The sequence below is a fragment of the Brachycentrus maculatus genome, unplaced genomic scaffold (assembly GCF_059751285.1).
Source record: "Brachycentrus maculatus isolate JH-2025_06_01 unplaced genomic scaffold, ASM5975128v1 h1tg000004l, whole genome shotgun sequence".
NCBI classification, from domain to species: Eukaryota; Metazoa; Arthropoda; class Insecta; order Trichoptera; family Brachycentridae; genus Brachycentrus; species Brachycentrus maculatus.
This window is the reverse complement of record NW_028280759.1, coordinates 3,838,857-3,859,648: the sequence shown is the minus strand read 5'-3', so window position 1 is coordinate 3,859,648 and position 20,792 is coordinate 3,838,857. Positions and strand designations below refer to the sequence as shown.

Here is a 20,792-nt window from a genome sequence, read left to right as displayed (position 1 = left end):
AACTGGAAGCTTTTCGTGTGGGAATCTATCTATAGGTAGTTACGAGTGTCAATGACAAGTGTGTTTAGTTATAGATCTGAGCTATTCTCCTACAGCCAGTTAAGGCCCAATGTACGATAAATCGCAACTTAATTTTAACAACGATGGTTTCCAAATTTTTTTTTACCAAGTTTTTTGTATTGTTTGAAATTAGTATGAATTATGAAGTCACTAGAGATGAAATTCGGAGAAAGGAGTGAATAAAAAATCAATTAAAATTTAAAAGTAATATTCAGCCATTTTAGATTGATAAGTGACCAAAAATCAGTAAAGGAGCATGTTTTAGCTCGTCAACATTTGGTGTTCAAGTTTTTTTTTAATTGATTTGATAATATTACGAAATATGGTAACGTTTTTATTTTATTTTTTAAAGTAGTCAACAAAAAATACAATGGCGATCCCCTACCCTGCCCATAAAACAGTATTCACGCTTCGTCATCACTCTCAGACCAATGTTTGACGATTATTTCGACTTAAATGTGTAGCAGTGGGTCTATATTTTATCCACAGTTATAAATCAATTACAAAAAGTCACGTTGATTACCGTTAAATATCGCCAAACACTCTGTTTTCTCCCTATTTGAGGACCTACTATCTTAGTCACTTCAAACATCTCAAGAACATAAACAATGTACTCGAATTACTTCTGGTAGATATTTAACATGAATCTATTCAAAGAATGACAGCTGACAACCGTAACGTCGTCAAATTAATAGCCGTCTATTTTTTTAAAAACATTTCAACTTATTAATGGACTCGTATCGCGGTAGCGGAATTGAAACTAATGTCTGCTAGAATGATTTTGATCCATGTGATAATTTCCGAGCTATGTAAATGCGAGTTCGCGTGGGAATCTCTTGTACTTGATATTGTCCTGGTTCAATGATATTACTTACATTATAGTCCCCCATCTCAACTTGCCACTCTGTTGCACAATGGACGAAGTCAATGCTCTAGTATCCGCACAACCGGACTATTGTACTGCTGGTTGGTGGATGCACTTTCGCTTTCGTCATGGCAACACTATCAGCATTATTTATTAACCATTATTTGCATTATTTATTTAACCACCTCGGACACAATCAATTCTCATTTTTTTCGCTTGTATTTTTTAAAATCATGTTACATATTTATTTTAGTACTTTCATACAGACTTAATAACCTTTAGCTGCTCAGATCCTCCCATATAACAACAACAAAAAACATATTCTCCAAAAAATTTCGGAAAATGTGATTTTTTTATCTGCCCTGTAAGAGACGTTGCTCAGTTTTCTCAGTTATTAATTCAATGCATAAAAAACGCTAACACAATTTATAATTCCATATGTTAATAATGTATTTACTATGTGATTATTTATTTTTCATACTTCACAAATTTTCCTCAAGGTACTTTGCGCATTACACATTACCAATGTTCAATGTAAAGAAGCTAGTAAATACAATACAAGCATTTAATCCCGAGTGCTCTTAGAATTTCTACTATCCTCCTTTTCCCATCAACTCCTCCCCCTATTCTTCCTTCATTTCCTTTCCGATATATCAGTCATTTCGTTCTATAGAGCCAATATATTATATTATAGAAGTACATTTACAAACTCAATACGCGTTAATATTCAGAAATATTATCAGTAAAAATATTTAAATAATGTCATATCACAGTAAGTAAGGTACGAATATAGGAAGTAAGATCAGGAAAAATTTATAAGAGAGTGAAAGGATAAAGGAAGGAAGGATATTTTATTCGTTGGATTTGCGTTTACTTTGTAGAATTGCATCGTCTACGATTTCTGATGCATTAACGTGATTTTGAGGGTCAGTTAAAGGTTAAATTTCTTTATTTCTCAAAGGTTATTTTTATTTTAAACTTAACTTCCAACTCGATCAATTCAACGTCAGAGACATATTTTTGTCGCCAACCTTGTGATATTTTATTTGCCTGTAACATGTTATAAAAGTTTATTTGTATAATTCAAAGAGTTATAAATCTTTGTATTTTTAATGCTAATGAGTCGGTTTATATATCAAGGACAGCTTCTGTATATCAAATATACTAGACAAATATAAATTATTTTAAACTTTCATTATTTTATGTAATTATATACTTCCTTAAACATTACTTATTATATAGCGTATTTAAACACATTCACAATATATTATTTCGAGAAATAAAAAATACTTTGTGTTCTGATCCACTCACATTTTTATTAACCAACTAGTTTCGGCAACAACCTGTTGCCCTCTTCAGGGTTTATTTATTACTAATAATAGTAATAAATAAACCCTGAAGAGGGCAACAGGTTTTTGCCGAAACTAGTTGGTTAATAAAAATGTGAGTGGATCAGAACACAAAGTATTTTTTATCTCTCGAAATAATATATCAATATGATCCACAAAGTTAATGCTTTCAATATTCAAAACATTTACAATATTTTTTGTGTGTCCAAATACTTGTTCACAAATCTGAGTTTCTCCACTTAGAAGTTATGTCGAGAATAAAATAACTGGTAAGCAAATCAGGCGTTTACCAGTAAGTAATAAAATCCGAGTTCGTATCTTACATATAAACAAAAGGGTCTCTGCTAAATAAAAGGTTTCTAAATACAATCATAGGTGGGCTGTTGTGAACTCAATCGTGGTAAGTCATGAGATTGATCAGATGATTTTGAAAATTTGAGTCGTGTGCCTGTCAATCATGTAAAGAATGGTGAATTCTACACTTCTGTATAGTGAGGTCGTAAGCCCTGTAAATACCCAGACTACCATGTCAAAAATGTATATTTTAATACATATTTATTTCTGGTAAACGAATACCAAAACATCTGAATACTCGATTATTTTTCACGGTAATTTATTCAATTTAACTTTCTAATCTGATCACATCACACAGAATCATTTAGAAATTTTGATGTATTTTCTAAATTTAATTATACGTAGATTTTTATTTGTAAGCCTCTGATAAGCAAATCACCATGGCCGGCGCGATATTTGGTTTTATGGATTCCTTCATTCTGCAACCTGTTCTAGTCGGCAGTCGATACTTAGTAAATCATCACACACTAGAAGACTAGAACAAGTATATGAAACATCCACCTCCCATCCGACATCTCGTATAACCTGTTTTCTGTTAAATTCCGCGCAATTGAGAATGAAGCAGCATGTCTTGACTATCGTGTATTGTTACAAACTACGTCTATTCTTTAAGGCCCAGCATTCGTTAAGTCGCAACTTAATTCCTTTGAATCCTGGTAACATTTTACTGATCTCAATATTAAGTATTTATATTTAAAACATTTACTTTGTGGTTAGTCATTTTTACTTTTTTTTACAAAAATATTAGTAATATCTGTATATAACCACTTACCGAGATTTTGATGTCTACCGGTTTCGAGATGTACCCGTCTCTTCGTCAGGACAATCACTACCAAAGCATGCAAACAATTGTATATTGTTTATTTTTTGCATGCTGTAGTGATTGTCCTGACGAAGAGACGGGTGCGTCTCGAAACCGGTAGTTATAAAATCTCGGTGAGTGGTTATATACAAATGTTACAAAACATTTTACGTTTATTTATAGATTTCGTGTTTAATTTGTAGAACTCGGTTTTAATTTACATACTAAATGTTAAAATCAAACACTGATTTTTTGAGTCTACTAAATTGTATTTTATTATTTAAAAAAACGCATAAAATCAAATTTCATGACAGTTGTTTCGCCACAAAATTTATAAAAAAACGGGTGTGCGCAGACATGTGACCTCTCCGGTGGTCTCCGGTGGAATGAATGCGACTTAACGAATGCGGGGTCTTAAAAAGATATATTCCACTTCGGTTTTAACATCTTATAATGCTGAAGTGCCACTTATTATCGAAGGTGTCAATAATTATCTAGTACCCCGATAAAAAGTGACTAGAACCTGCTATTTTAAACTGTACATGTATAATATATACATCGGTTATAACATGTTATTAAAATCTAATGTATAAAATAACAATCTATATTATTTGAAGACTAGCAGTATCCGGCCACGCGTTGCTGTGGCTTAGTTTGGTAGACACCTCTTTAGTATATTTCATTTCACAATGCTTGTCAAAACTATGAAAATATGGAAAATCTATCAAACAACAATGCAATCGACAAGATTGAAAAGTGACGGCAGATGTCAAGAAACACGCTGTCTACCATGATGTTTAGAATTGCCTGTGTTTCTGTACGTTCAATAGATGGCACTGCCATTGCAGTAAAAAAAAAACTCTTTTTACCCGTCACATTATACTATATAGTATAAAAAAGTTGTATTAAAATATCAAAACAGTCGATGTAAAGGAGTTTTAAATTTTTTTGCAAACATTTACATTATTATTTATTGAATAAAGGTGGAATTTAAAAGGATAACCCTTACTCTGTCATTTTTTATTTCAATTTTTACTTTTTTTATACTTTTATATATATATATATTTCTTTTTTTTCTTTTTTTAACTCCACCGACGAGCCACATAATGTGGCTTGGTAAGTCTCCGCAAAACAGTAGATTAGTAGAATTATGAAAAAAGCCGTTAAAATCGAACATATAACTATTTTAAAAATAAAACCCCCTGAGGTTATCTTGCAAACAGCATAAAAATGAAATATTTCCATGTATATTATAATTTTTATACAAATTATTGTGAAAATGAAAAAATAAGAAGTAAATAAAAGTCTGTATACTCGTATATCCAACATCCGGTGTGATCCGAAGGATGCATCAGCTAATGTTAAGGAAATGACCGACAATTACAATAATAATAATAATTTAGGTTATTTTCTATGGTATGGAAGGGAAACATGAATCAATATTTAAGCTTCAACCATATTTTTATTTTATTCATATGATTCATTCCGGATATCCGGAGTGCAGTACAGATCGCATTAACAGTATAATGAACGATTAACACCACGTAAATCTTCTATGCATCATTTATGTATGGATAGAGGTAAGAGAACAAATGATGAATTGTAGAATAAAATGAAATAAAATGCAATACAATAAACTGTGTTCAATCAACATAGGCAGTTTTGAAACAGTTTCATATTTAAACTTCTTTCCTATATACTGTTAAGAAATTACAATTTTAATATATTATTACACTCTTATGTCCATTTATTCATGCATTAGTCTCTTCACTATCAGTTTCTTCCACAGTATTTTCATTTATTATTCTTGAAAAAAAAATATTTTAGAGACATCAAACTTAATGTGCCAAGATCCAGGTAACTTTAGTATGTTTTTGACGCTCGATTTCCACGATATTGCATGAGTCACTACGCTACTTAGCAGGTTTACAGTAACTTAGCTTTAAAAAAATCAAAATTAAACTATCGATCGGCATAGCGAGTTTTGCCAGAGTATTGATTTTTCTATTCCATTTTATTCCTAATTCAATTATTTTTTTCAGGTTATGTTAAACATAGACGTTACTATTTTAAATGTTCTACCGATTAGCTAAAACACTTATTTTTTTAACATACCGTGGTTCGCAAATGGACTACTCACTTTTGTGTAGTAGATATATTTCGGTAGTGTAAAGGCAAAGGGGTATATCTGTCTCAGACCAAATTTTAGAGACGAGCAAAAACATACTTGTGAAATTAAATAACTCATTCGTTTTATATATTTGTATTTGTACATATCTTAATAAAACTAAATATGTATCGCAACTACAGCTATATCCTATTGCCAGATTATGGGATACACTATTTTAGAATTTTTTTGGAACAAACTTAGAAAATGAAAAATTTTACAGATATACTCCTTTGCCTTTACATTACCGATTAATTTGAATTAAACTCCGCGTTTCTACTACTGGAATTGTTTTCGTTGTAAAAGGGTTAAAATATGAATCAAGTAAAAGTCGCGTTATAGATTTCATTGTTAGCAACACTTTTATGACCAGGCGTCAAACAAGATGCATTCAAGTTTGCTTAAATATAAACTTTGAGTCAAGTATTTTCCCGTAATGCCGTCCTTACTCATAGATTTAAGAGTCTGAGTGTGCAAGAACGAGTAAACAAAGCTTGGTTCCTGCAGATCGGGACCGCCATATTCTCATGTTGCCTGTTACAAGTCACTCCAGAGCGGGTACGTGCACTGCGACCGAAGTTGTCTGAGGCATTCGGACGTAAATAGACTACTCCCTTTCCGGCTATTTGGAAGGGGACGTCTCGCGTTATGGCATCGGTGCTCTTTTGATAATTTTTATTACCAGTTTTCAGGTTTAGATAGAAATATAGCTACTATAAAACGCCTTTTCGAAGTTTTCTTTCATTCGAATCCAAGCCGCTCAATATTTTGAACAAACTTTTTTTTCTCTCACACTTATCCGCACCCAATGGTGCATAGGGCACTGCATCGCGTAGTGAGGGAGTGTTATCTTGATCGTTAATTGCATCATAAAATGTGATCACCCCTGCGCAACTTGTACCAGTCCAGGGTACAAGAATTTATTTTGTATTTACATATTTTGCATTTTAGCCAAACGCGCTAACCATTACACCACGGAGGCGGACATTGTACATATTACATATAAATAAAATATTATTTATGTTGTAAACAAATATTTTCAAATCACTTTCGTTTGTTTTCTACATCGCTCAACTTTCGTACATTTCGACATTCGTACGTATTTCAGTAACCAATTGTGTCCAAAAGTCGAGGACCATCTCCATTACTAATTGAATGTTATAATTCAACCAATGACAATAGATAATCCATTCAAATACCCATTTAAGTCGTTCTATCAAACCTATGTATAACTTTCAATAAATTATTCTGATGTTGCTAATATTAAAATCAAGAGAATCTACAATTTAACCGAAGCTAAATATACATTACTATAACCTCTAATACATATTTAGTCTTTTAAAGATAATTTTTTCGTAAACTAGACAAACCTGATTAATTACGTTATAAAACGTAATTAATCAATTAAATAGATCGAAACTGCGCCAGTTTAGTGCTGGCCGTTTTCTTCATCAAGCATAGAAAATAAAAACTTTAACAAGTAAATTTAAATGCTAATTTGTGTTATTTTTTTATTAAAGTTTTACTGGGTAAATACCACTATTTCTTAAATTGTGTTATCATTTGATGCGTTCCGCATAATTTTCAAACTTTAAAAATCATGCGTAATGCATCGAAACACGTGTCACAATATATTTGAATAAATAATGGTATTTACCAAGTAAAACCCAAATTAAAAATGATAATTCCACAAAGTGACTGACGACTCGGTTATGAAATTGAATTATTTTGTTTCTTCTTCTTTTGCCTCAATCATGTGGGGATGGATTGGTCTGCAGCAACAAATGACACGTCTTTCGTCACTTTTGGTCTATTTTGCGAAACCCTCTTCTTCTATTTTGTTTTTCTACTGAGTTCATTCGCAACACACAAAAAATAACTCATTTTTCAAAATTATATTTATGTATGTAGTCATAATAAAAATAATAATAAAACCCTTATCTGCACCCCAATGGTGCATAGGGCACTGCGTAATACAAATGCAGTGTAATCTTGATCGTTTACACATGAAGGAAAGGTGATCAGCCCTCCGCTTCAGGTACCAGTCCAGGGTAATATTGAATAAATAGTACAGTGAAAAAATCACTTTTATTTTTTTTTTCCCCCCTGGGAATCGAACCCGGGACCTCCAGAACGGTAGCCGAGCATGCTGACCATTACACTACGGAGATGGAGATGTATAAACATATTTATATATATATATATATATATATATATATATATATATATATATATATATATATATATATATATATATATATATATATATATATATATATATATATATATATATATATATATATATATATATATATTTATATATATGTTCGTATTTTTAAGGTTTTTGTGTAATCATTCATTAAATCTGCATACATAATTACACGTCTCTGAGCGAAATTCCAAAAATAAAAAAAATTCTATATTTATATCTCGCGATTCGTTTTCGAGATGATTGCCAGACTTTTGAATATACAGCCGTAGTATATAATGGTGACAAAAATATTATGTGATACTATTCTAACTTATTGTAGTTGAAAGTTACCAATTTGCCCGTCTGTTCTCTATATTGAAAGTTAGGTTACTTTTATAATACACCTAAGAACTCAGTGAGAGGTGTGCTCTCGGCCAATTCGTGGCTTCGGACATCTGCTAGAGATGAACCCGTCGAAATGAAGTGAAAAATTGTGTAAAATACGTTGGAAATTATTAATATGCTTAAATATTTAACTGGTGATATTTTGTTATGTTGTGCGCTATGGAACATTGCATTTTTATGAGGAAAATGTGGAATAGAGTGTTATTAGTAAATTTTCTCGTGTATGTCGAACTGTTTACGATGGGTGCTTTGTGTCCAATGCCTTCACGCAGTAGGTATTAAAATTTCATTCCGTATAAATTACTACTGCGAAATTCCAATACAATACATATTTGCATGAGTCACCTAAGCCGTGCATATTTCCAATATATAATTAACTAACCACCACTCCGCTTCCCCGGGGTAGGCAGTGAGAATATAACGCATGCCTTTCTGTCTTTGCAAACGTTTTTCGCCTCTTCCACATTCGTACATCTCCTCAAACATACATGCTGATTTTCCGACTTCTGAACTCCGAGTATTTGGCATACTTAAAAATGGCAACGTTTTCCTCAGTCTTCCCCTGATTCTCTTTCCAACTATATTCGCCTCATGAATTCATTTTACTGTTCTTTCGTTTCACTCATTTGTTCCACATGTCCAAACCATCTCAAAACCTCATTTTTTTAAATCGATAATGCTTATCTCTGCCTCGCATTTTTTTGCTTTTATAACCATTCGAATATTTATGATACATCGTTTTTTCCGCATATTCGTCTGAGAGATCGCATTTCTACTGCACTGTCTACTTTCATCCTTCTTTTACCAACTCCGTGCTTCACTAGGGTTAGCACGTATACTGAAGTAATTATTGTACCTTTTATTGCACTGTTAAATTTCATGGTAATACATTTCAATGGTTGTGGACACTGCATTATTTTGCTTTGTACTTTGTGGAATCACCCTAATAATGTGTAGGTCAGACCTCTAACTACTGGATTTCCTAATAATCCTTTTTTCTGAGAAAATGGGCATTGAAATGCAATCATTACTATTTCATATAACTGTAATTACTATTGTATGTTAGTAAAGGTGCTTAACATTTTATTACCGACAAAAATATGATATGAATGCATTTACGAAGGATTTTTTTTATAAATCACGCAGTAAATTCATTTCATTTAGGTGTCTACCTGAATACACCCTTTTTTACAGGTAGACGTTTATGAACGACATTCAAATACATATGTTAATACCTAGAATGAATAACTGTTTTTAATGATTATTACAAATATCGCTCACTCCTTTCAAAAAACTTGATTTTTCAGGAGATCGTTTTTAAAGTTTAAGAATATAATAAAATGTATTAAAAATAAATATCAAGCCACTTATTGAACGATTTACTGTGCAACAAATCTTTTTAGGTAAAACCTGAAGCTTTTTTCTCCATTTAAAAAATATTTAGTAAACTTAAAATAATTAAACAATACCTTTTCTTGAAAAATGCAATAACAACACTCTCTGCCATGTAACGGGTAAATGTTAAGTTTAAAATATGCCGCTTTTGCTGGGATATAGTACATTTTCTGGGCATTGGCAAAATTGACGATTTTTGATATATGACGTTGTTGAAAGGAGTGAGCGATATGTATTCCGTTTCCAACTTGAATTGCTTTGATGTTAGTTAAAGGTTTATTTGGACTGAATTCTACCAAACGCAGATGGACTTATAGTCCACTACATATAGGTGTGTTAAAAATATTGCACCATGTTACATAGTATTCTTATATATATTCCACCCAATGATTCATAGGACCTTTTATATCTCGCGTAAAGAGAATGAAAACTTATTAACCGATGTATTTTACACATTTTCCGCTTCCGTGGTGTAATGGTTAGCATGTTTAGCTACCGTGCTGGAGGATCCGGGTTCGATTCCCAGGGAGGGGTGTGAAAATAAATATTTGTAATTTTCACTCTAATATTAATTCAATACTACCCTGGACTGGTGTCTGAAACGGAAGGCTGATCGCCTTTCCTACATCGCTCACTCCTTTCAACAACGTCACATATAAACAAACTTGATTTTTCAGGAGATCGTTTTTAAAATAAAAATATAATAAAATCATACATAATTCACCGTTAATTGGAAATGAAACTCATTCGAATATATTACAAATCTTAAAAGAAGAAGAAGAAGAAGAAGAAACGTCTTTCTACCAAAATGATTCACGGTCCCGACTTACTTGCATTCAAAACTCTTTTTTTTTACCTCCCCCTGGGAATTGAACCCGGGACCATATATTTTAAATTACTTTATGTAATTATAATATTATTTTATCCTTATACATCCCCAATATTACTCGTTTTTTACAAACCAAAGTATTATATTATGATTTTATAAATTTTATTTACTCTATTTTTTTTGCATAACTTATATGTATGTGTAGTATTTCCAAGAGAATGACTCCGCCCATATCGGCTTGCAGCCAATTAGAGCATTTTGTTATGCCCGTCAGGATATAGGCTAATTCAGCACTGGTTTTATGGGGCATCGCCCGATTAATATTCCTCATTCGTCCCCTATTCCTTGTACCCGTACCTTGCGAGGGGTTGTACTCTTCTTAGAAAGGCTACTGGAAATTGTAGTTAGTGACAAGTTGTTTTAGTGATTAGTGATAGTAGTTTAGTGTTTTAGTGACAAGTGTAAGATATTATCTCGTTTGTTTAGAGTGCTGATGCAATGGTGTTATTTAAATTGGTTTCGTGCTTCCGGCGACAAATAAGTAAATATTTTTGTTATAATGCATTGCGTACAACATTATTTGGGGTTTTGAATTTGAAATTTGTTTTTATTCATTTATGCCACTATTTTTAAGGAATTTTTTGCCTTCTCTTTTTTAACCATCATTTCATTAATTATATACTGTTTTGTGCATTTCTGGAGGTACCGGGTTCGATTCCCATGGGGGTCAAATACATATAAGTGGATTTTATCACTCTAATATTTATTACCTGAAGCGGAAGGCTGATCACCTTTCCTTCATGTGTTAACGGTTAAGATAACTCTGCGTTTATATGATGCAGTGCCCTATGCACCATTGGGGTGCGGATAACGGCTTGAATGAAAATGAAATGAAATATACCAAGTATAACTCAAATTAAAAATTAATTTTGTCCTGATATGTTTTTTTTGTATGAGGAATAACTTCCGAGCTATCAGCAGATAATTATGTAACACAGTTATGGATGTTTTTTGTTTATTTATGTTATAACTATACAATATATAGTAGTGTTCTTAATTTTTTTCTCTTTTTTGTGTCTATATTAGGTTAAAATCGTTAAAAACAATAAAAAATGTATTAAAAAAGAACTCCACCGACAAGACACAAAGTGGCTTGGTGGGTCTCTACAAAAAAGTTTCTAAATAAGTATGTATAAATTGTGATTTAAATTAATGTATACAAATTAAAAAAAATTATATATGTGGGTGTGTGTGTGTGCGTGTGTGTTTGTATGTGTGTCGAATTAAGTTAACCCTTCGCATCTGGCATATTTCTTTGTCCTCTTCAAAAAAAAACTAACTTAGCTCAGTTGGAAGTAGTTGGTATATAATTGTGTCTCCTTGTCGTTTCAGAGGGCGAGCAGGAGACCGAGTGGCTGGTATCGGCGGGGCTGCGACAGCTGGCGCTGCCCTTCCTGGCCGGGCGCGAGGTGCCCGAGGCGGAGGTGGCCAGCGCCCTGCGGCGCCTGCCGCGCGCCCAGGCGGCCGCCGCCCGGCGCCGGGTCAAGGACCTCAACAGGACCCTGCGCAAGCAGCGCGCGCGCCGCCCCGACATCAGGGACGTCTTCCGGGACCACGAGGTAACTAACTAACTAACCAGTCAAAATTACTAACTAACTAACCATCACGTCCCTTCCCCGCAGGGGTAGACAGAGAGAATAGAACGCCACACCACTCTGTCTTTCTTTCAAACATTCTTCGCCTCTTCCACGTTCATGAATCTCCTCATTTTTCATGCATGCAAGCATCATGTATTTTTTTATTTCACTGTCAATTACTTCTTCCCCGCGTATGGAATTCCGAAAAAGACAAAATAATAATTAGATGGATACAATAACTAACTAACACACACATTTGTGACACTACTCTCGTTAAATTCGATTCAGGCTAATCTATTTATTCTTAGTTTGTAATTGGATATAATTTTTGCTACTAAAATTACAGTACACGTATGGTTTTTTAACAACCGCTATATAGTTTTTCTCCTTTTTAATTTGCCCGGGTTTCGTCGCTACCGACACCGAAATTACCTTGATGTATTAAATTTATTTTTTCCTTGTTTACCGTTTTTTCTTGTGTATTGTAAAATTTACCTAGGACTCGATATTATAAATTACAAAAGAATAATATTGTAATATAATATACAGTTTCTAAATTGTTTTTGGGAATATTTCGTATCTACATTCTAAGGGCGTACACTTACCACTTATCACGTCCCGGGAATAGAGTGATTAAAAAGCCATTTTCGTAGAAAAACACTACGGTCAGTCAATCACCATTGGTAGTGGACATGACTTTTGGCTTGTACTTACGCATTCGTCAATCAGTGTCCGACATTCCAAGGGTGAACATATCTGTTTTCTAAGTCTGCATAACAAATATATTGTTTACTTCGTACAAAAATTCATATATATTGATCCAAGTGTTATTTTTTTGCCGGTATAAAATGGTTTTAAGTGGAATTACGCGTGGAAAATTTTCAAAGAAAGCAAAGTATCCTCATGGGGTAGGTTTATTAATATTTTTAATATTGATTCCACGTCTTACATTATATTGCAATATACTTTAATTTTATATTTTCACGGTTAATTTATACATATTTTACATACGTACATATTATATTATAGATCGGTTTGTGTTTCGTGTTTTTTTTTTTGAATACTGAAAAAATTCCAAATAAATGGGAAAATTCTCTTTTTCATAACATTTTATCTAAAGATAAACAAATCTTTTAAACATAAATGTTACCCGGAGAATTTTGCATTTTTTGGAAAATCGACTAACATGGATCTGGCAGATTTTGAAAGTAGGCGACACATATATATTTTTTTTAATCTAGCCTTTCCAGTCGGTATTACAGTATCCATCATCACATTTACTACAAATAATATAATATATTTAATGAAAATTATTTGGTTTTTTCCAGAACTCCAGTGGCAGTGAACCTCGCTCGCGAAGTGCCACCCCTGACTCTCTCGACTCACTCCCAAGCGGAGGATCAGCCAGCCCTCCCACTGAATGGGCCGACCCTGCTCCCATAATGTAAGCCTTGTTCTCGTCCTTCAGAATCATCGACTAACATTATAAATTACCGTATTTTAGCAATGCTAATTTGACTGATCCGCTCCTGTCCGCACTCATCAAGTATGATATTTTCAATAGTTTATGATTACTAGTGATGGGATAGGGCATTAAGATACGATGGTCGTTCATATTGACAAAGTGCCTTATTGGTTACTTTTCATATTTTTTGGTTTTTAATATCATGTTGTCAATATATAATAATTTATAAATGTAAATGGTGATAGGAATTAACAGTACACAGCCAAATTTGGGAACTGACTAGCGCTGAATTACTATCCTAATTAGGATTTTAGTTAGCAGAATAATGTACATATTTTATTTTATTTAACAAATATCAAGATAAAAACACAAATTCATTAAAGAAAAGTATAAACCACCTATTTGTCTATCTTGTTTGTCTCATATATACACAAGCTAATTACATAAGCTTGTTCTAGTACAAGAATGCAACTCCGAGTGTTCTAGTACGAGAATGCAACTCAACTACTTCCCTCTTCTAAATATATTGTACCTTCTCCATTTTATTTAGTGTATCCTCCTCCATTATCTTTTCCCATATTACATTTATACCCTGAGCTCTTTCTCTTTAGCCATCTGTATCCTATAGAATATATCCTAGAATTAGTAATCAAGTTAACACCGCATTAATCAATCTGTGACATTTCTCAATATGCCATTACGCATGGATAGAGTTCAAAAAGTCAGAATCCAGTTAAAGTATGCTACTGTACTGTTGCTGGCTAAAATTTTAGCAGTGAGCGTATTAATATATGTATCGGAAAGCCTAGAAATACTTGGACAATATGACTTGCCTCAGTCCGAAAATCTTGCTTGGCTGTTACCTGTAAAGAAATATTGAAATTATTTTGACATATGTGGTAAAACGCTCCATTTTTTGTTTTCAGTGAAAACTATCAGATTCCAAAGCAGAGTTTATATAGGACCCCATCTGCCCCCCAGACTTCCTTCACAGATGGCTCCCTCGCCCTGCCCTCCATCAGCCCCCCGAGACGGGAGGGGACGGGGCACTCCCCACCGGAGCACTACATGCGAGCACATCACCACGAACTCTTCAAACCCTCGGAACTGCACTGGGCCGATGTGGCTTCCAACACTGGTACTTAATTTATTGATTTGTAAGCGATTAATTAACATAAAAGTCTATTCATTCAATTACGCATAATAATACTTATTTTCTTTTTTCTTTTAGAGGGAATAGAGCTTTTAGGTTACCAAAGATTTGGAACAATTCAAGGACCAAGACTGGGTAGAGAAAGAATACCGACAGGAGCATTAATGCAAGATAGTCAACCATTCAGGTAATTTAACACATTGTTTATGGCATACACATATTTGTGCATTTTTTTGGGCGGTGTGCACATTTTTGTGCATTTTGGTTTCTTTCAATTTACAAAAAACACATCTTAATCATCTAATTTGTTATCTCGTTTAATTGTGTATCGGGTATAATACCAAAATAAAATAAATTATTTTTTGTCATCATTCTTTTAATGTGTGATCTAATATAGCTCGCGTCAAATTACATTTCTTTAACAAACTTCACCGTAACCACAACCAAAGTGTTTAAACAATATATAACCCTTAAAAACAATGGAGTTTAATGTCAAATCTAGAAATAAAAGTTTTAATAATAAAGTATTTACATAGCCAATTTTAAATTCCCAAGTCTTTGTCAAAACTTCCTTATCATAACGTCAGTTCAATGGCAAAATCACTAAGGCCTTTAGAGTCGGCCTGGTTAGAAAGTGAAGAAGTTTGATGTTTTGAATTGATATCAATACCTATTTATAGTATAAATGTGCTTAATTGGTAATGTTTACTTATTCACTTACCCAATGGGGATAATATCTGTTACTCTTTCTCGGTTTGTATTTCTTTCCACTGTAATTTTGATGTCGAATATATCTGGAGCTTAAAATACGCAACCAAATTTGTGCACTGATGGGCATACATCTAATGAGTGAACAAATCCAAAAACCAAATGAATTAATTAATTATTTCAAAGAAGTTTGTTTAAATCTCATAATCACTTATTTATAGTGTTACTATATCAAATTAAAACTGTAAAATATCCATGAAATCTACAATTGGAGATGACTAATTGAAATAATAAAATATTTTCAATTATTTACTCAATCACATTGTTGATCAAAACCATAAAATGCATATTTGCAATTTTGACATTGGCACAATGATCTGTATCATGTTGTAACATTTTTGTATATTTTTAAGATTTTTGTTTGTTTATTATAGAAGAAAACAATCTCATTCCTCCATCACTCGAGCACATAGTGTTGCATCCGAAAGATATGGAAACGACAAAACCAATCTCTGCCGGGCATCATCACAAGAAGTATTAAGTTTTGAGCAGAAATTTAAGAAAGATACAGATAATTTTATTGTTGACGAGGTAATTTCTTAAAGATATTTTATTTAATGACTAACAAAATCATTTTAATCTTAATTCAATCAAATCAAAAACATTTTTACACACATTTTTATAACTGATCATTTTTACTTATAGATGTGGCCTGAAGATGGACTCGGTGTGAATATTGAGGAACTCTCAGAAACTCAACTCCGAAAACTCATGCCACTATTATGGCTTGATCTCACTGCTTTATATGATAGGCATAATTTACCATTCCAGAAAAGAAAACCCTACAAAAAGAAGCGAAAAGAAGGTAATTTGTATAATATTGCATTCTCAGTTTGATGAATACCCCCATAGGGGTATTTCATTTTTTTACTTGGAAATGAAGTAATATGACTAATTATAAGGCGATTGGCATTATCTACATTTAAAGGGAATGAAGGAGATATTGTGGATTAAACTTTTTGCATTTCATATGAGGCAAAAACACTGCAAAGGAGGAACTCCACAGTGTGTTTTTATTTTGTGTTCACAAAATCATAATTTCCCAAATTTAGCATAATGAACCATGCAATCTCAATAATAATGTAATGTATTGCCATTTTACAAAAGTGATATTTTTTAAATGAAAATGATACTTATTATTGTTTTTTTGAAAATGCATTCTACGTAAAATATATTTAATCCTATATTCCTCCGAGTGATAATACATATCATATCATCATTATTTGTACGTGGATGATCTTATCAGAAATGTTTTATTTTATTTTCAGAGAAGAACGTTTTCGGTGTATCGTTATTGACGTTAGTTAGGAAGGACCATTTAATGGCTGGAGAAGCCGGGACTGTTGTTCCTAGAATTTACAGGCTTCTATTAGATGCACTTACCAACAGAGTATATGAGGAAGGCATATTGAGAGTTGGTGGAAACAAGCACAAGGTAAATATAATTTTATGGTATTTCAAATAAACAATAGCCTAGAGGTTGAAATGGATCCAGATTACCATTCCAATTTTTTAAGTTTTTTTTGCAAATGTAGCTCCAGATTGTTTCCAATATAACTATATTACAGTAACCAAGATATAATTAGGAAACCACTCACTAGATCATGTTACAGCTTCCACGTGGGTTGATGATGGATGCTGTAGTCCCAGGAAAATACATTCAGCATTTGAATAGCTTTGATAACATTATTGTAAATAAAGACATCATATGCATTTTTGTTTTAGGTGGAAACACTCTGTAACGAGATAGAAAATAACTTTTATACTGAACCACAAGTGGTAGAAGAAGCCATCGCTGCAGCTGGTTCGCACGATGTTGCAGCCACTCTCAAGAAATTCCTCAGGGAACTACCTCAACCAATCTTGACCACCGAATTAGTGCAACTATTTTATCAAACCCATGGTAAGTTGATTCTTTCATGTTAACAGTTTGATTATCCTACTGCCCTTTGTTTGTGCTAATATATACTCGGACTTACTTATATCAGCCAACTATTTTTCAAAAGTGTTCTTGTTTCACTTGAAAAAACCACCCAAATGCACGGAACTGTATCCTTGACTATAACTCAAGTCTAAGGGACATATTATCTAAAGTTTTTTTATAAAAAAATTCTTAATCTGTTTAATATTTCAGCATTAGACGGCCCGGCACAAGGACGAGCACTTAACCTTTTAGTGCTACTGATGTCATTTGAGCACAGGGCTACCTTACTGGAACTACTCTTACTAATGAATCAAATAAGTCGCTGCCAAGCTTCCAATAAGATGACAGCGCACAATGTGGCTATGATAATTGCACCGACACTATTCCCGCACAGGTATTTTTCAAGTTACATAATATTACCCTCTGTGAATGATTTACTTAAAAATAAAAGGTGGAAATTAAATGCCAAGTTATATATGTAAAATAATGAGGCATCAAATACAATCTAATGTTTTCAGTACCTACTTTTTTGATAACTAAAAAGTTATCAAATACTTTTTTGAAAATAAGTAGCGGGTCATGTAGAAATTGGATTGATATTTCCCCAGGCTTGAGGATATATTTGTAGAGATTTCATTTTACAACTAGATAACGGTACTAAAAAATAGCTTATAGCATTTAACCTTATTAAAACTATTACTTGTACTTCTGGCTTATTCCAAAAAAACACACTCCCAAAAAATCAAAATCATCACAAAACACACTCCCAAAATATCACTATAATTTTGGAATAAATTTTTTTTTGTAAGTAATAATTTATTTTAACACACTAAGGACGGGAAAGGTTTCTAAGAAAGGAAAAATTTCTACCCATTCGGTCGATTGATGCTTAAAGACAGGAAGGGTATTTATACCTTCTGCGCCGGCCTCATTTCCAAGTCAGAAATGAAGGAATTATATATTTAATGTTTTTATATGAATATTATGTGCCAATCTCTTTGTTAAGGTCTTAACTATATGTTCATAATTATCAATTCCTGTCGCCAGCATAAAAAATACCTATCAAAGTGTGTCAACGCTATCACTTATTATACAAATTATAGATTGTTTTACAATTACAGCTTGGTGATTCGACCGACGGACGGTTTGGAATCCCAACTGCAAATGGCTGCAAACAATTGCCGCGTTACTGAGGCCCTCATGAGGCATTGTGATAATCTGTGGCTGGTACCTCCGACACTCGCTTCTCAGCTGGACAGGAAGCCTAATGTACGGCGTACTAATGGCCACTCTGGAAACTTATGATAAGTCTTGTTCATACTGTAAAAGCCATTTGGATATTAAGAGTAAAAGTAATAAATAACAGTAGCATTTCTTAGATACATAACTTTATAATACATCAATTTAGTTTGTTAATTTTTTTTTGTATTTTTAGAATTTTGGAGACTGTTATGTTATTATAATATTTATTTATCTTTAATAATTAACGCTTTAAGGTATCACATCAATTTTATCAAGCTCTATTTCAATATAAATAAATGTAAATTTTGTGCTATCTTTTTTTACGAAAAGGGTAAAAATGCAGTCAGTTAACTAGAAGAAAATTAGTTTGTACATACTTATTTTTGTTTTAATTTATAATAATATAATGTGAATTTATGAAAAGACAAAACTTTTCACGTACTGTTTTTAATAGTTTTTTTATTATTTTACCCTCTGAAGTTCAGCTCTCATATTTGATACTTCATTACCATGCCATGGCAAGAGTCTATCAAAATAGCTGAATATATGTATAATTCATTATTAAGAAATCACCAAGTTTTGAACATTTTTTCTTGTTATATTTACAATACATGTTTGGAACTGAAAAGAGCATACAGAATTAAGCCTCAGGTCAGTTAATCCATTCCTGCATTACAGTCCCCAATTGATACATAATTTGAACTTTTTGAAGTAAATTAAACAATTTTTGTATTTAATTGAAATGAATAAAATTACAGTTAGAAAGAATTATGGTTTCCTTTTTATACTAATTTATAATTATGTGTACTTTAGCTTTTAATTTTTGTTATTTGTCATTATGTATAAAAATTATAGGATTCATTATCTTCCATGTTTAAATCAACTATATAGTACTCAAATGTTGCACATCATGAAAATATTAATCTTCAAACCTGCATGTTTCCTTGGTTATATCGTAAGCTTTATGTACATAGTGTGTAAATTGATTAAATTATATCTTAAGTCGCTTTATAAAATAAGTTACCAACAATGTGATTCATTATCTTATAGACTCACAATACTTTTTATAGTTATTTATTATGCATGTTAGAGAATGTCAATAAAATATTCCTCGATAATACGAAGAATAAATATAGGTCTAGTAGCCAAAGCAATATCAAAGAAATAATGTAATGACAAGTAGCTTCTATATATTTTACTGCAAAATTATGTTACAGTAGGTTAACTTCTCTTGATAATGTAATCCATTTTTCTCTTCCGTATTTTATAAACAATTTTATTTACCAATTACCAATAATTTTAGAATAGTAATATCCTGGTCAAATCTGCGTCCTAATTTTCTGTGCACATATTTCTCTAATTGAAAATAGCTTACCACTTGCTTTAAAAAGTATACATCCTCGAGCAGTTTCCGATTTTCATCATTTGACAGTTTTTGTATTAAATAAATGGTATGTGGCATATATTTTAATGATCTTCTTTTCTGTGGCATTATAAAGGTACTGCATTTTTATTTAATTCTTTGAACAAACTTTTCTTACTTATTTGCTTGTACAAAAAGAAGACTGATAGTAATGTGAAGTTTACCATATAAGTGTGTATCTTTAGCTTGTAAGCATAAATATATGAAATTAAAGAAGAAAAACAAAACATTCTTTTCATTCTACCATATTAACTTTCAAATAAAAAAAAAATAAAAACCACTTAACTAATCCCATATTGATTCCTTATTTCTGTCCATAATTCCAAACTCCATTTCGACTTATTCCAAATATAAAAATTCCAGGTTTTCTACTATAGATCACTTATATTATTTTTTGACATTTCATCAAAGATGAAGAAGAATATGGAAGTCTGGGCATTTACAGGGCTGACGACCGTCATAGGCTGGTTTAAGTGATCACTTTACACACGTGTAACATTCACCAATTCTACCCATTATTGACAACCACACTACTTAAATTTTTGGAAGTTCTATATATATGAACCAATTTAGAAACCTTGTTCTTGAATCACTAGAACTTCACTAGAGACATCTATTGGTGAGATGTAAACCAGCCTATGACGGTCGTCAGCCCCGTAAATGCCCAAACTTCCATATTCTTCTTCATCTTTGATGAAATGTCAAAAAATAATATGAAAATAACTCCTGTAATTGGAGATAATCCAGATTTTGTAACAAGTAT

The 20,792-nt window shown here is 32.4% G+C and overlaps 1 protein-coding gene across 1 annotated transcript in view; it reads left to right on the top strand.

The window, feature by feature from the left end:
* conu (Rho GTPase-activating protein conundrum) overlaps positions 1-20,037 on the top strand; it is a 59,149-nt gene extending 39,112 nt beyond the window's left edge. The window contains exons 3-12 of the mRNA XM_088277644.1: positions 11,810-12,036; positions 13,383-13,498; positions 14,446-14,657; positions 14,751-14,859; positions 15,815-15,971; positions 16,086-16,245; positions 16,709-16,875; positions 17,166-17,343; positions 17,575-17,758; positions 18,486-20,037. Coding sequence (XP_088133770.1) covers positions 11,810-12,036; positions 13,383-13,498; positions 14,446-14,657; positions 14,751-14,859; positions 15,815-15,971; positions 16,086-16,245; positions 16,709-16,875; positions 17,166-17,343; positions 17,575-17,758; positions 18,486-18,669 — 1,694 coding nt within the window. The 3' untranslated portion in view covers positions 18,670-20,037. The remainder of the gene's footprint in view (positions 1-11,809; positions 12,037-13,382; positions 13,499-14,445; positions 14,658-14,750; positions 14,860-15,814; positions 15,972-16,085; positions 16,246-16,708; positions 16,876-17,165; positions 17,344-17,574; positions 17,759-18,485) is intronic.
* Positions 20,038-20,792: the final 755 nt, after the last annotated feature.